The sequence below is a fragment of the Alnus glutinosa genome, chromosome 14 (genome assembly GCF_958979055.1).
Source record: "Alnus glutinosa chromosome 14, dhAlnGlut1.1, whole genome shotgun sequence".
Lineage (NCBI taxonomy): Eukaryota > Viridiplantae > Streptophyta > Magnoliopsida > Fagales > Betulaceae > Alnus > Alnus glutinosa.
Window position 1 is genome coordinate 23,963,807 of NC_084899.1, and position 17,305 is coordinate 23,981,111.

General features: G+C 37.6%; 1 protein-coding gene and 1 long non-coding RNA gene across 2 annotated transcripts; both read right to left on the reverse strand.

Annotated features, from left to right (window-relative positions):
• Nucleotides 1-502: 502 nt before the first annotated feature.
• LOC133857667 (uncharacterized) lies at nt 503-2,991 on the reverse strand. The gene is made up of 7 exons (XM_062292961.1): nt 2,620-2,991; nt 2,212-2,456; nt 1,876-2,109; nt 1,673-1,765; nt 1,451-1,552; nt 906-1,359; nt 503-798 (listed from the first exon to the last, which is right to left on the reverse strand). Exons 1-7 carry the CDS (start codon nt 2,966-2,968, stop codon nt 626-628), a joined length of 1,650 nt encoding a protein of 549 aa, XP_062148945.1. The 5' UTR covers nt 2,969-2,991; the 3' UTR covers nt 503-625.
• A 10,628-nt stretch (nt 2,992-13,619) lies between these two features.
• On the reverse strand, nt 13,620-15,447 carry LOC133858069 (uncharacterized). The gene is made up of 4 exons (XR_009898418.1): nt 15,239-15,447; nt 14,897-14,937; nt 14,016-14,211; nt 13,620-13,887 (listed from the first exon to the last, which is right to left on the reverse strand). It is a non-coding gene; the product is annotated as an uncharacterized LOC133858069 (long non-coding RNA).
• Between the last annotated feature and the right edge of the window lie 1,858 nt (nt 15,448-17,305).

Below are 17,305 nucleotides of genomic sequence, written 5' to 3' on the forward strand. Positions count from 1 at the left end.
CATATACATCCAATGAAGTTTTAGGACTTTCTGCCTATCTAAAAACTAATGAAACGGAATTGAAAGAACCATCCACAAACTAATCAAACACTACAAAAATGGCATGAAATAGCCACGTGCAGTTTGACACGTGTACAGTGTCGTACACGTGTCAAACATTTAGACACGTGTACTTTGACACGCGTATTACGCGTGTCAAATGTGCATGTTACAAACTGCACATTTTGACACGTGTATCGGAATACACGTGTCAAATTTGACACGCGTATTCCAATACGCGTGTCAAAATGTTTTGACACGTGTATTGGAATACACGTGTCAAAACATTTTTAATTAAAAAAAAAATTAAAAATACAATTAAATAATTAAATAAAAATTTTAATTAAATAAAAAACTGAATTTAGTTTTTTTTTAAAAAAAATAAATTTTTTATTGTTTTATAAAATTTATTTGGGTTAATTAAATTTTTTTTTGAATTTTTCAAATTTTGTAATTTTCGACCACAAATAACGCAGCATTTATTTTACCCAAAACCAACACGAAATCATACTACACAAACAAATAATTAATAACATATTCGTTAACAAGCAAATATTTACGAACAAAAAATAATTACACAAAATATCTACAAATCTGAAAGGCGTCTCTGCGAATCACGAGGTACCGTCCCAGGCGTGTTCTCGCCCACCGGCGATTGCTGCGCAATGAATGGTGTAGCGGGCGAAGGTGTAGCGACAGTGGAGTGCTGGCTCAGCTGTCGTCCAACAGGCGACAACGTACCAACCGTTGTCGAATTACCTGCAAATAATATAGACAATTAAAGTATATAATATTACTTGCAAAATTAAAGGGGTAATGAAAACAAATTGAAATTAATTTTGTCCTATACACAATATAAACCATACCTGCAGATGCACTACCAACGGACGACGTACTACCTACGTGTGCAGGAGAAGACTGATTACCAACACATGGTGCTGGTACTGCCATGGAGGACATGAAGACCTCCATCTCTCGCAAGCGCTGCTCTATGCCGTCGAACTGTTGCACGCGCTGCTCCAAACGGTCATTCCTCGCTCGCTCAGCATGTAGCTCCGCTTGCATCTCTTCCATCTTCCGAGACTGTTCGGCCCAATCCCGAGACGTCCCCTGAGATGGTCCCCCCTGTGACCGAGGCCTATATGAAAAACATGTCCCTCGAACAGGTGTGACGTTCGGGCCAACCTGCCGAACCCTCCCTGCATACTCAGGCCTCCCAATCGCCTGTTCGTAAGCGTCGTTCGGTGCCCAACGCACCGTGTCTGCGGAGACGCTTTGCGTGGCGGCTGGATCACTGGCTAAACTCTGCGTCATCCTCTCCTGTACGTCGTCAACATGAAAAAGTCATATATTGAATAATGACATATCACACATAATTTAAAAATATTAGTAAACTAAATCAGTAGCATACGCATAAGACCCGTGTACGGTCGTTCAGGAAAGTGCCGTCCTTCTTTGTGTGGGTCTTCACGAACGACGCGGCGCGAGTGGGGGGCGTGCCAGATGTACATGCCTGTCGTCATGCAGTTGACATATATAACAAACAGATAGCGATAAAAATAGTTTAAAGAAAAAGAAAAAGAAAAACAATTACCAACAAATATTAAAAACATAAACATATATATTTAATTACCTCCTCGTGATTAAATCTGGCATAACTTTTAGATCCCGCACAATGGGGTAGGTCATTCCGCTCCCGCAACCTCTTCATCCGTTCAGAGGTTGCCTACGCATTGAACATGAAAGTAAACATGTAACAATTGACACACTTAAATTAAAACTAAAATTAAATGAACTGTTATTAAAAAATAGTTGACAATTTTTTGGCCTACATACGATTTTATGCTCTCTGCACCAATCTCTCAGCAGGAATTCTACATCTTCTGTATCATACTGCTCAAAAAATTTCTCCGGCATTCTCGCACGGATACTCTCGGGCGTGTCACCGTCTCCAATTCCTAGTTGGGTTTTGAACCTCGACTTCCACGAGCGGTGCTTACTTCCAATATCATTCCACGCCTCCTGTTGTGCCCTGCGCATGTCAACTGATACAGGTAGATAGAACTCCTCCTGCACATTTCAATCAAAGCATTATAAGTTTAAAAACTTCAACCTAAACATTAAGCTCAAGTTTAATTCAAATAAATAATTAAATTATATTCATAAACATACCATCAGTGCGTTCCACATTGCCTGCTTAATCTGCCTATTTACCCTCGCCCATTCGTCCCGCATGTGTATGTAGGACCCACTCCTGATCATCTTGCCCACTTCCCGCCGAAAACGATTGCAGGCTCGTCCTACAGGTTGTATAGCAGCATTGTACTGCAATACAACCTTCTTCCCCCTCGGGAGCACCCAGTTTCTCGCTGGGTCGTCAATCACCTCATAATAAATGGTCCCGTCTGGGTTGTACCCTAATGAAAAAATATATTCAACATTAATTTAATTGGTTAACACTAAATAACACACACACACATATATAAACAAAATGTAATCAAATAGTTATTTTTTTCCAAACCAAAAAAAATATTTTGGTAACATAATATGAGTTTTAAGGATGTCTACATATGTACTTACCCATCAACCGAATCTGCCCAGTCCCTATGTGCTGCGTCGCTGGGTCGCCTACAACCTCCTCGCCAACCTCTCCGGCTGGTGGAGGATGCTGATCATCATCTGAATCCATACCCTGGGGGCTACCGGGGGCCAACTGATCGGTACCCAACATCGCAACGTCCTCCTCATGGGTAGTCTGGCTCCCCCCCACATCTGGCATCTGACTCTCACCGGAAAGCGGCATCTGACTCTCACCGGAAAGCGGCATCTGGCTCTCACCAGGTAACGGCATCTGCCTCTCTACATGCCCCGGGCCCTGACTCGCCCCCGATGCTGGCATCTGTCTCGGCCCCAAAATCTGGCCCTGCATCGCCGCCTGTGCCGGTATCTGTCCCAACCTCACAGCCGGCATCTGCATCTCCCTGGTCTGTGACAGTGGAAATCTACAATCCAGCGTCTCACTATCAGGGTTACACGTCATAGGTCGACTATACGTATACGGAAAGTACGGCGCATAACCCTGTGACCCCACCCCCTCTTGCACCCACCATCGATAGGCGTTACCCGGTTGGGTGAACCCTAACTGAGATAATGTCGGCGGTTCCGACAATGGAGAGCTGCCAACTCCAGCTGTGCTGGTCTGCCCGTGATCTGACGTGGGCACGACCACCATACCCGGCAACAATGGTCTATAAGCCCCGTCTGGGTGGGGTGGCCACGCCGCAGTATATACTGGCGTCGAATCAGTGGGCGTGGTCATGGGGGGCACGGGTGGGCGAGGTGCCCGATATGCATAAGGATGGCGTCCCTGGTCCATCAATACCTGCGAATAAATGTAGACAAATTAATTAGAATATTTTTTGTAATATATTTTTAATGAATATGCAAATTATACAACGAAATTTGCATATAATAATAGAAACCCTTATTCAGTTCAAGCGAATTGTACAAACAATTTATATATCAGTCAAGTGTGTTGAGTTCAAGCTAATTATACTCACAAGAAATACATCAATCATTGTATCACGGGAGCTTCAATCGGATCAATATCGGGCCTGTCGTACTCGAATTCATCATTCGTATCAGGTAGGTCATCAGTGGCTAGTACGAGCGGTACGCACTCATGGTAGGTTGTACCATCCTCATTACTCCCATCCCCCTGGCCAACGTCGTACACGTTGCGCGGTTTGGTCCTAACCGCACAAACCCAATTTGGGTTCCTTCCATCTTCGACGTAGAATACTTGATCCACCTGAGATGTAAGCACGTACGGCTCGTCCTGAATCAGTTCTCCCCTGTGGACGAGGTGATTGAAGTTGACAAACACTAGGCCATACTCGTCTATTGTGAATCCTCTTTCCATCGTGGGGTCTGCCCAATTGCACTTAAATAGGACGTACGTAGTTCTGTCATAGTACTCGACCTCAACTATATCGGTTAACTGCCCGTAGTACGTTTCGCCTTCAACGGTAGGAACACATACGCCGCTGTTCTGAGTCCTCCTTCCCACATCATGGGCAAGCGTGCGAAACAATTTCCCATTTACCACGTACCTGTTGTACTTGACCGCTGTCTCCTTCAGCCCTCTACAACGCATAACCAAGTTGTGGCCCACTTCCTCCCTACGTTGATCGTCAAGGCCATCGACCTATGTTATAATTACAAATATTAAACACGTGTATTGGGTAATTATATTGAACCCGCATAACTTTATCCAACTTAAAAATTACAACTATTTCCTTACATATGCAGGGTACCATTCGCAGAACTGCTCATGATGTTCTGCTTCAATAAGAGCCTCCGTAATGCGACCTCTAGTGCATGATCGCCTAAGCGCGTCTTTGTGCATCCTACATTCAGCGTATACAATTATGTAGTAAAATCAATTAGATGCGTTATTCGAATTCTGTTAAATATATAAACACTACTTACGTCCGCAAATTGTGAAACTCTTCAGAGTTGAACACAATATAACGATGAATCTGGTGCATTATCAACCGGTTCAGGGTAACACGCGTGCCCGCCCCCTTGGATCCATCAGGATTCCTCTGAGGTCTGTTGTGGAATGTTGGTGCGTTATTCAGATACCTTGAACAGAACGTTACCAGCTCGGTCGCTATGTACCCCTCTGCAATGCACCCCTCAGGAGCCGCTTTATTGCGCACAGTAGACTTGAAATGCCCCAGACTCCTGGTGTACACACATACACGACAATTTAATTGTCGTCAATTATGGTTACATTTAAATCAAATTATATATTTACATATTACGCTGAATTTTACCTCTCTGCCGGGTACATCCATCTATACTGCACGGGTCCGCCGAGTCTACACTCGCGCACAAGATGCACGACCAAGTGGACCATGCTCGTAAAAAACCCTGGAGGGAATATCTGTTCTAGTTTGCACAAAGTGATACAGACGTCACCCTGCAGTCGGTCCATATCTTCTTGTGATAGCTTTGTTGAGCATATGCCTCTAAAAAATGCCGAAATCTCCACAAGAGGTCTAACAACTTTATCAGGCAATGACTTACGCAGTGCAATTGGAAGAAGCTGTTGCATCAGTATGTGGCTATCGTGGCTCTTCAACCCGGAAATTGTACGGTCCTTCAGCCGAACACATCGTGAAATGTTCGAGGCGTATCCGTCCGGGACCCTCACATTTCGAAGAACCTTCAGAAAACTTTCTTTGTCCTCTCTAGTCATGGTGTGACAGGCAGCGGGAATATACGTTTTACCATTGGCGGCCGTGAACGGATGCAACTTAGGTCTCAACCCCATTTCCTGCAAGTCCAGCCGAGCTGCCAAGTTGTCCTTCGTTTTCCCTTTTATATCCAAAATAGTGCCAAGTATATTGTCCATGACATTTTTCTCTATGTGCATAACATCAAGATTGTGCCGAAGCAAATTGTCTTCCCAATACGGCAATTTGAAAAATATACTTTTCTTCTTCCATATAACATCGGAACTCCCTGCACCCTTCTTCCGCTTCTTCCGTTTCTTCTTCTTACCCGCGGTCTCATCCCCAAACGCAACTCCGTCCAACTGTTGGAGAACCTCGTATCCGCATGGCACAATCGGGGCGCTGTCAAATTCTTCAGTACCGTCAAATGTCCTCCTGTTAAGCCGCCACAGATGTTCAGGCGGCAGATATCTCCTGTGCCCCATATAGCAAAATTTGCATCCGTTCTTTAAGCGTATAGAACGCGTCGATTGCATACAGCAAGGACATGCCTTCGCACCCCTGTTAGGCCAACCAGATAAATCTGCATACGCTGGAAAGTCGTTTATCGTCCACATCAACTGAGATCGCATAATAAAATTTTCCTTCTTTGAAGCATCGAATGTTCGTACCCCTACATTCCACAGTTCCAGCAACTCATCAATCAATGGCTGAAGGTAAACATCAATATCCATACCTGGTGAGATCGGTCCAGGGATAACCATGAAAAGGATGAAGGACGACTGTTTCATGCACATCCAAGGTGGCAAATTGTACGGCACAAGCATTACGGGCCATGTGCTGTGGGATGTGCTCATGTCCCCAAATGGATTAAATCCATCTGCTGTCAAACCAAGCCAGACGTTCCTACTCTCTGCCATAAAATCTGGGTGTAAAATGTCAAACGATCTCCATGCCTCACCGTCGGCCGGGTGCCTCAATACGCCATCCCTAGTGCGGCCTTCTGCATGCCATCTCATATGGGGCGCAGTATGCTCAGACATGAATAACCTCTGCAACCGTGGGATGAGTGGAAACCACCTCAAGATCTTCACCGGGCGTTTTTTTCTCGCTGATATGATCTCACCATCATCATCTACATGTGTATCAGCCCTCCACTTAGACTCTCCACATACGGTACATGAATCTAATTCTTTATTGTCTTTCCAGAATAACATACAGTCATTACGGCACGCCGGAATCTTCTCATACCCCAGACCCATGCCACTTAGGAACTTTTTCGCCTCATACGTGTTATCTGGCAATGCCTCATCGCAAGGAGGCAACAACTGATTGATGAATTCGAGAATGTCTGAAAATATCTTGTTACTAATACCTCCAACGCACTTCAAGTTGTACATGTGTACAGTAGCACTCAATTTACTGTGCTTCGTACCAGGGTGAAGGGGCTTCTCGGCAGTCTTTAACAGCTCTTGGTACTTCAATGCGTCCCCGCACGAGGTATCTTCATCAACTTGTTGCGGAAGAGTACTGACCCCTTCAGGAACATCGTGCACGCCGAAGGCGTCACGCAACATGGCGTGCATGTTATCATCCTGTTCCACGGCGACACCCTCCTGTTCTGTGACATGATCACCATGTTCAGTGCTACGGTCAGCGGCCTCTGTGCCACTGTGATGACTCGAACACTGACCAGGAATAGCGGAACCAGTCGTAGTCTCACCGTGCATATACCACAAATTGTATCCCGGATTCATCCTCCGACCTCCAGTCAGGTGGGCAAGAACGTACTCAGGAGTGTGACGCTGGTTATTTCGACAATACTTGCATGGGCAGTAAATTTTTCCATCGCCGGCCGTACAATTACTAACGGCAAATGCCACAAACGCCCTACACCCATCGTTATACCGTGTCGTACCCCTAGGTGTTGACATCCAAGACTTGTCCATGTTTATCTGTATAGGGTTAAGAGGACAAGACAAATCATACGGCTTACAGTATAAACGTGTACAAATATATTTCATTTTTTATTTTTAAGGGTTTAGGGTTAGGGTTATGGTTTGTTAGGGTTTAGGGTATTTTTTGTTTTGAAAGTGTAGGATTATTTTATGTAGGGTTTTAGTTTTTTTTTAGAAAGTGTAAGTGTTTTTATTTTTTTTATTCTTTTAAAGGGTTTAGGGTTAGGGTTTAGGGTTAGGTTTTATTTGTTTCTTTAAAAGTGTAGGATTTTGTTTTTTTATTTTTAAGGGTTTAGTGTTAGGGTTTAAGGTTTAGGGTTAGGGTTTTTTTCCTAGAAAGTGTAGGAATTTTTTTTTTTTTTTCGGTTTAGGGTTAGGGTATTTTTTTAGAAAGTGTAGGTTATTTTTTTTTTTTAAGGTTTAGGGTTTAGGAGTTAGGGTTTAAGGTTTAGGGTTAGGATTTTTTTCCTAGAAAGTGTAGGATTTTTTTTTAGGGTTTAGGGTTAGGGTATTTTTTTTAGAAAGTGTAGGTTATTTTTTTTTTAGGGTTTAGGGTTTAGGATTTAGGGTTTGTTAGGGTTTAGGGTTTAGGGTTTAGGGTTTAGAGTTTACGGTTAGGGTTTGTTAGGGTCTAGGGTCTAGGGTTAGGGTTTAGGGTTTTAGGTTTTTTTTTTTTTAAGCGATTAGGGTTTAGGGTTGTAGGTAAAAAAAATTTTTTCAAGGGTTTAGGGTTTAGGATTTAGGGTTTTTTTTTTTTAAGCGATTAGGGTTTAGGGTTTAGGGTTTTAGGGTTTATGGTTTATGGGTTTAGGGTTTGTTAGGGTCTAGGGTTTAGGGTTTTAGGTTTTTTTTTTTTTTAGGGTTTAGGGTTTAGGGTTTGTTAGGGTCTAGGGTCTAGGGTTAGGGTTTAGGGTTTTAGGTTTTTATTTTTTAAGGGTTTAGGGTTTAGGGTTTTAGGTAAATTTTTTTTTTTTTAAGGGTTTAGGGTTTACGATTTAGGGTTTTATTTTGGTTTAAAGCGATTAGGGTTTAGGGTTTAGGGTTTTAGGGTTTAGGGTTTGTTACGGTTTAGGGTTTAGGGTTAAGAGTTTTTTTTAAGAAAGTGTAGGAATCTTTTTTTGTAAGGATTTAGGATTAGGGTTTAGGGTTTTCGTTTTTTTTTTCGAAAGTGTAGTAAGTTTTTATTTTTTTTAAAGGGTTTAGGGTTTTATTTTATTCTTTTTATAAGAGTTTAGGGTTTGTTAGGGTTTAGGGTTTAGCAGTTTAGGTTTTTTTTAGAAAGTGTAGGATTTTTTTTTAGGGCTTAGGGTTTAGGGTTTAGGGTAAGGGTTTTTTTTTTAGAACGTATAGGATTCAAAGTTTATTTAAGGGTTTATTATTGTGTTGGTTTTATGGTTATGATTTTAGGATATAAAGTTTATATATGCATATGAGAGAAATTTTAGTATTTTTTTTTTTGAGTTTTTTTATCCGAAGATACCAAATTCTTCTTATAAATCTGTAGTCTCTTCACATGAATAGTTAACGTTAAAAATGGAAGATAAAAAACAAATTCGTCGCAATTGATGATTTATGACGTTTGTTTTAAGGTTTTTTTTACGAATATGATTGTAAATGGTGGACAGTGGAATATTTGTTTTTTTGTTTTTTTTTTCCCGAAAATACCACAATTTATATATATTAGTAGCACAATTTATTTTCCCCACAATTTATATATATTCATAGCACAATATGTTGATTATAATTTTGTATTTTAATTTTACTTTGCCATTATTGCTCACGATCATATTTTTATAAAATTAAGATGATAGCGGATATTTTTTCTTTTTGCCACTTCATAAAAATACCAAAATTCACAATAGCACATTAAATCCATAGTAGCACACTAAAATATATCTCAAATATCCTCACATCAAGAGTTTTTTTTAAAAAAAAATTAAATATAATCACCAATAAATTCCATATTTCCATATTCCATATTTTCCATATTTCCACCAACTAGACAATGATTCAGTAATAAAAAATCAGTAATAAAAAATCTACAAGTATATATTCCATATTTCCACAAACTAGACAATGAAAAAAATTATACAAATATCACAAAAAAAATTAATAAAATATACAAACTTATAGCAAAAAATTCAAAACAAAAATAAAAATAACTCACAGTGATTTTTGTAGTGCAAGCTTGTACGTGTACCTGGAATTTTTGACAGAAAAAAAAAAAAAAAAAAAAAAATTAAAGCTCAAAATGTTAGAACAGATATGCACTGTAAACCGAGAGAGAGAGAGAGAGAGAGAGAGAGAGAGAGAGAGAGAGAGAGAGAGAGAGAGAGAGAGAGATTGAGAAGATGAGTGAGAGTGAGAGGAAGTGGAGGGAATACCTTGAACGAACGCGAGGGCTGTGGTGGGCGGGGGACAGTGGCGAGAGCTGAGAGAGAGAGAGAGAGAGAGAGAGAGAGAGGGCCGGTACCGGACAGTACTGGCCGGAACGGGAGGTGAGAGAGCTAGGGAGAGCGAGAGAGAGGGAGGGTCGCCGGCAGAGAGCACCGGAATGGGCTGTCGTCGCCGGCCAGAGCTCGACGGAGAGAGAGAGAGAGAGAGAGAGAGAGAGAGAGAGAGAGAGAGAGATAGAGTGAGAGAGAGAGAGAGATTTACGTAAGAAATGGGTAGCTTCCTCTGGAAGCTACCCATTTCTTTTATATAAATTAAATATAAAATTTAAAATTTAAAATATATTTAAAAAGTATATAATTTGAATAATATATAATTTAAATATAATTTATATCCTAAGATTGGCCAGGTGGCGCGCGGGAGAACTCCCGCGCAGTACCTGGCCAATCAATTGGACACGTGTACGTAGTACACGTGCCCAATTGGGGACGTGTATGTAAATACACGTCTCCAAATGTCATTTTTTTTATTTTTTTTAATATATTATATATATATATTTAATATATTATATATTTTTTATATAAACCCATGCAACCCATAACGTGTATGCACTGCATGTACTGCATGTACACATTGCTAAACCCTAAGACCTAAAACTAAAACATAAACTATAAATTAAAACTAAATATAAACCCTAAATTTAAATCATGACACTAAGTATAAGTATATATACTATACTACCATAACCCTAAGTATATGTACTATATATTATTTTGAATTTTAAAATGGCGGCGCGCGGGAGACGTGTAAGTAAAATACACGTCCCCCATTGTAGAAATTGTATGTAATTAAAAAAAAATAATTATATATATATATATAATTTAACAACGTAAAAAATTGTTAGGGTTTTAGTTTCTTAGGGTTTAGGGTTTAAGGTTAGGATTTTTGTTTTTAGTGTTACGAATTTTTTTTTAGAAACTCTAGGATATTTTTGTTTAAGGGTTTATGGTTTAGGGTTTAAGGTTAGGATTTTAGTTTTTAGTGTTAGGGTTTCTTTTTTTAGAAAGTGTAGGTTTTTTTTTTCTTAGGGTTTAGGGTTTAGGGTTCGTTATGGTTTAAGGTTAGGGTTTGGTTTTAGAAATTGTAGGATTTTTTTTATTTTTTTTATTTTTTTTATTTTTTTTTAAGGATATAGGATTAGGGTTTAGGGTTTAGGGTTTTACTTTCTTAGGGTTTAGGGTTTAAGTTTATGATTTTTGTTTTTAGTGTTAGGAAAAAAAATTTAACAAAGTGTAGGATATTTTTGTTTAAGGGTTTAGGGTTTAAGGTTAGGAATTTTGTTTCAGTGTTAGGGTTTCTTAATTTAGAAAGTGTAGGGTAATTATTTTTTTAGGGTATAGGGTTTAAGGTTTAAGGTTAGGAATTTTGTTTTTAGTGTTAGAGTTTCTTTTTTTAGAAAGTGTAGGATATTTTTGTTTAAGGGTTTAGGGTTTAGGGTTTAGGGTTTAAGGTTAGGAATTTTGTTTTAGTGTTAGGGTTTCTTTTTTTTGAAAGTGTATGATATTTTGTTTTTTTAGGGTATAGGGTTTAAGGTTTAAGGTTTTTGAATTTTGTTTTTAGTGTTAGGGTTTCTTTTTTTAGAAAGTGTACGATATTTTTGGGGTTTAGGGTTTAAGGTTAGGACTTTTGTTTTTAGGGTTTAGGGTTAGGGTTTTTAGGGTTTGAAAGTGTAGGAATTTTTTATTTTTTAGGGTTTAGGATTTAAGGTTTGGGGTTTAGGGTAAGGGTTTTTTTTTAAGAACGTGTACGATTCAGAGTTTATTTAAGGGTTTATTATTGTGTTGGTTTTATGGTTATGATTTTAGGATATAAAGTTTTGGGATACAGTTTTTGTTTTGTTTTAAGAGTTGAATGTTCTTTATTTAAAAAACAAAAACAAATACGGGTTTAGGGTATTTCTTCTTTTTATAAAAAGGGTTTATTGTTCCGTGTTTAGGGTTAGGGTGTTAGGGGATATTTTTTTAAAAAATGGTTTAGGGTTAGGGTTAGGGTTTTAGTTTTGTTATAGGGTTTGGGCACGTGTATTGAGTACACGTGTCCAATCCGGGACGTGTATTTAAATACACGTCCCGAAATGTATTTGCATGCATAAAAAAAATATATATATATATATATATATAATTTAACCACATAAAAAAAAATATAAACCCATGCAGCCTGAAATGTATATACCGTACATATAGCTAAATAAAAAATAAAAACTAAAACCTAACCATAAAATTAAACTCTAACCCTAAGTGCATAGACTATATATAGCTATAAACTACAATCCTAATTAATGGTACGTATTGTATATAGTCATAAACCCTAACCCTAATCCTCGTGATTTAATATATATATTTAAAAGTATACAATAATAACACATGAAAAATATATTGACATTATTATTCATAAAATGTAAAATCAATTAAATCATAACCCATAGCTTTAAGTGTATATATTATATATACCTATACAACATAAAACCCTAACCCTAAGTGTATATACTATATATAGCGATAAACCTTAACCCTAAGTATATACTATATATAGCTATAAACCCTAACCCTAAGGTATATACTATATATAGCGATAAACCCTAACCCTAAGTATGTATACTATATATAGCTATAAATCATAAGTTTAAGTGTATATACTATATATATCGGTTTTATTTAATTTTGAACTGCTCATGATTTAATATATATATATATATATTTAAAAGTGTACAATAATGAAACGTGAAAAATATATTGACATTATTATTCATTAAACGTAAAATCAATTAAATTATAATTCATAGCCCTAAGTGTATATATTATATATACCTATAAACCCTAAAACCCAAACCGTAAGTGTATATACTATATATATCGATAAACCATAATCCTAAGTATATATACTATATATAGGTATAAACCCTAGCCCTAAGTGTATATACTATATATAGCTATAAACCCTAACCCTAAGGGTATGTACTATACATAGCCATAAACCCTAAATGTATATATGTACTATATGAGGGACTAAACTATAAGTATTTAATTCATTATGTAGCGCAGAATTCTAAAAATAATTGCAATTACTATATATAGCCATAAATAAAAAGGTTACTGTATATAATTTCTAAACCGTTTACATGCATGCATATCTATATATATAGTATTAATTATAGGTTTTTTAACTTTGTTATGTTTAAATTTTTTTTTTTTGTTTCTAAACATAGATGGTGTACAAAACTGAACCCTAATTTGAACTATTTGGTTTAATTAGATATATAGCACCAAATTTGGTTAATTATGTATATAGTACAATATAGTATACTATATACATATAAATAAAGAACCTAAAAAGTATAAATTTCAAATATAAAATTTACATATAGCATATACTTTTCAAACTTAATTTTATGTGTATAAGTTATGTACACCGTATTTTCAAAGATTTGTATGATTAATAAGATAATGAGTTTAATTTTTTTTTTTAATTTTAAAAAATTAATACAACACTGATTTTTTTTTTAATGTTTATTTTGGCAAAAAATACCAATTTGCCACGTGTAAAAATACACGTGTGCAAGTGGACACGAGTATAAAATACTCGTGTCAAACTGGACACGTGTCTTAATACACGTGTGCAAGTGGACACGAGTATAAAATACTCGTGTCAAACTGGACACGTGTCTTAATACACGTGTGCAAGTGGACACGTGTAATAAGACACGTGTCCAGTTTGACACGAGTATTTTATACTCGTGTCCACTTGCACACGCGTATAAAATACACGTGTCCAATTGGACACGTGTATTTCATACGCGTGTCCATTTTTGACGCTTGCACAATTTGACACGTGTCACTTGTGACACGTGTCAAATTTGACGCGTGTCTACAGTAACGGGTACTGTAGACACGTGTCAAACTGCAGCGATTTTTGTAGTGAAACGGAATAGGAAGAACCATGACCAAATAACATATTTTCATAAACAGCAACGTTTAACAGATCATAGAGTAATTAGGGAGAGAAAGGGCAGGCCGCAACAGTTGAACTATGCCACTTCAATGAAGGGCATTTCTTATTGATGCCCAAGGAGAGGTTAACCACATTCATGCATGTCCTGAAATCTCATATTTTGTACAAACTTAATTCTCTGAATACTTATGGCCGCATTTGGTGCAACAATAAAATGTAGTCTGCCCTTCATCCGCGGATCTCATCTATAGCGACAAAAAAGATAAGAAAAGGTGCGAAAGTTCTTAAGATCAAGGCGTCTTGCATTGAGTGCTCAGAGAGAGGAAAAAAACAAAACAAAAAAAAAGGCATCTAACATTGAATGGTAGAATACCTGCATAGTCCAATACTCAGCCTCGTCATTATAGCATTTTTCACACTTCTTTTTCACCTGTCAAGACAAAATTACTATTGGAGCAGATTCCTGGGGGAAACACCATGGCTTTAAATCAAAACCATAATCCAGTTTCCTTTGATAATTGTACTTCTTGGTCACGAATCAGCGAGATACCCAGCTCCATTCTGATATCCTGCAACACAACAAGGATACATAGGGAAATAAGTTGGTGCCATGACAACTTAATTGAACAAAGATAAGATCAAAACTTTGGTGTATCAAGCAACTGATTCCATTGCAGAAGCTGCAAAAGGGTCCTGAATTCCAACTCAACATTTCGACATCTATTATATATTATTTATGTTTAGAAGTTATTGCTTTAATCTAAAAGAAGATGAACTCATATTTCCTACAAGTACATGTACAGTGTAAACATGAAAAATGTGGATAGCATAGAAACTTAATGTGTCAGAAGCCAACAAGAAGGTGACTTGACAGGGACTGAACATTCTCATGCATCATCATCTATGTAATTCCGCATATAACAATGCTTCATTTTACTCAGTAATACAATTAGCAACAACCATACACTGACGCTCTCTCTCTTCCCCCCTATCTCCCCCTCCCCCTCCCTTTTTCTCCAACAAATACACATTCAAAAGTGCAAAATCCAGTAAAAACCGTATCTTCAACATCTGTAACAAAGGCACAATATATTTTTTTTGATAAATTACAAAGGCACAATACATGTTGGGTACATGTAGCATTATCAAATAATTATTAGTTCCTAGTTCCTACCACATAATCAGGCTCAGCCATTAAGAAAGACATAATAACTTAACAAAACAAATGCAACAGGAGATCAGTTTAAGGCATACCTCAGCTGTGATTACATAAGATATTTCTCTATTACAAATCTCTGAAGACAATGGAAACTAATCAGGAATGCACAAAATCAAATAAAAATAATACATAAATTTAATAAATAGTTCCTGGCCCTATAGTATTGTAAAAGCCCTTCAAGTAGGAGAGACACTAACATGTGTCTCCTGTCGTGATTGCAAAGCTACTAGATCACATAGAATGACACCAAAAAGGGGACAGGAATCCCACAATGGAAATACAGAGAGAAGTTCCCATATAATTTTTTAGGTATTATGTAGTTTAGTATGAACTGGGAGATTACAAATAAAGCAACATATTTTACAAGATTTATTTACCTAGAAAATCAACCAGAAATCATGTCTCAGGCCACTGAAAATTCCACCGGAAGCCTCCCCTGGTTCTGTCGTCATCGACCCCTTGCCCAGTCGCCGGAAATCGCTCCTAATCTCCGAAAATCGGCTTCTGTCTCACCCTCTCTCAGAGTCTCTTCTCTCTCGATCTCTATCTCTCAGTCTCACCCTCTCGCAAACTCTCTCTGTGTTCGTTCAGGTGATAAGAGGAGAAACAAGAAAGAAGGCAGTGGCCAATGGGTACATTTTATAAGAGAAGAAAAAATAATAATAATTTGAAAATAAAGATGAGGGTGCGCGCGGGACACGAAAATTCCGTGTCCCACGCGCCCCCTTAAAAAGACTTGGAGTCGTTTTCGCCTAAAAGGGCTCCAACTAGAGCCGTTTTATGACAAAAACGACTATATATATATATAGTATGTTAAACTAACATATTAATTAGTTATTAATACTTAGTATATAACATATTTAGTATATAACATAATTAGTTATATATATACATTATACATTATACTTATATTATAGTTACTTAGTTATATATATAGAATATATTAGATTTATTACTTGCTAACATTATAGTTAGTTAGGGTTTATCGGATGGTCTATCGATCATATTATTCTATCATTATTGATCAAACTATTACACTAGGTTCGATCGAACATTCACTATGTCAAGTTTGACTGAACGAACATTTGTATCACAATAGATCGATCGTGGTACGATCAATGTGATGGATCGTGGAACGATCATGTGATCAATCGTGGTACGATCAATGTGATGAATCGTAGTACTATCTATGTGATCGATCGTGGTACGATCTATGTGATCAATCGTGGTAGGATCTAAGTGTAATCGATCGTGGTAGGATCGAAGTGTGATCGGTCGTGGTACGATCATATGATCGGTCTTGATACGATCATGTGATCGGTCGTGGTACGATCAACGTGATCGGTTGTGGTACGATCAATATGATGGATCGTGGTACGATCTATGTGATCAATTGTGGTACGATCAATGTGATCGATCATGGCACGATCTATGTGATGGAACGTGGTACGATCTATGTGATCAATCGTGGTACGATCAATATGATAGATCATGGTACAAACTATGTGATCGATCGTGGTACGATTTATGTGAGACCTTTTTCTTTTTCTTTTTTGGGTTTAAATGGCTGCAATTAGAGCTATTTTGATCAAAATGACTCTATTTTGAACCCTTTTTATTAAAACGACTCTAATTACAGCCGCTTTTGTTAAAACAACTCAAACTAATTAGAGCCGTTTTAAAAAAAACGGCTCAAAAAGCCTTTTTTTTTTTGGAGTCCCCCCCGGCCCCCCAAAAAAAATCTCTATGGGGATGGCGAGGTGAAACCACCCCCACCGCCCCCTCTGCAGGGGTGAAGCCATTCCATTTCCTTCATTGTGAGATGGATATTCAAAGGCCCCAACACTTGCATGGTACTTTTTATTTTTTTTGGAAACTTTATTTACCTTTGAATTGTTAATGATTTTGTAATCATAATCTTGAATTATCAAAACTCTTAATGTCGAGTTCCCAATTATCAATCCCTTTTAATGTCATCTATACCATTAAGGTTTTGCATTAATCAAACGAGTAACAGGCGAAATGTTTATTATACCATTGCATAATTTATAAAAATATAAATTTACCCTTAAGAAACGTTTTTTTTTTTTGAAAAAAGAAAAGAAAAGAAAAGAAAATGAGTGGTGAGTCAGGTGACCCACGTCTAGCCAGTCGTGGGTCATACAATATTTTGTTTGTTTAAAAAATAATAATTAAAACATGGGTATTTTGGGCATTTTGGCGCCCTTAGTTAGGATTTAGCAAGAAAATTACAACGAAGAGGTGACATTAAAATGGGTTAATAATTGGAGACTCAACATTGAGAGTTTTGATAATTCGAGACTACAATCTCTAGACAATTCAGGAGGTAAGTGAAGTTTCCCTCCACTCCTTCCTTTACAAGTAACACTTTTGAGGTAATAAACGCTTTGGTAATGAGCTCAGGGAAAAAAAAACATTTTCAG

Excerpts from the sequence above, each read along its gene's own strand:
- LOC133857667 (XM_062292961.1), bottom strand. The coding sequence starts at position 2,968 with ATGCAGGGCCAGATTTTGGGGCCGAGACAGATGCCAGCATCGGGGGCG. Across the intron at positions 2,457-2,619 it reads TGGGCAGATTCGGTTGATGG|GGTACAACCCAGACGGGACC; the intron begins GTAAGTACATAT and ends TTTTTTCATTAG. Across the intron at positions 1,553-1,672 it reads CCAGATTTAATCACGAGGAG|GCATGTACATCTGGCACGCC; the intron begins GTAATTAAATAT and ends GCATGACGACAG.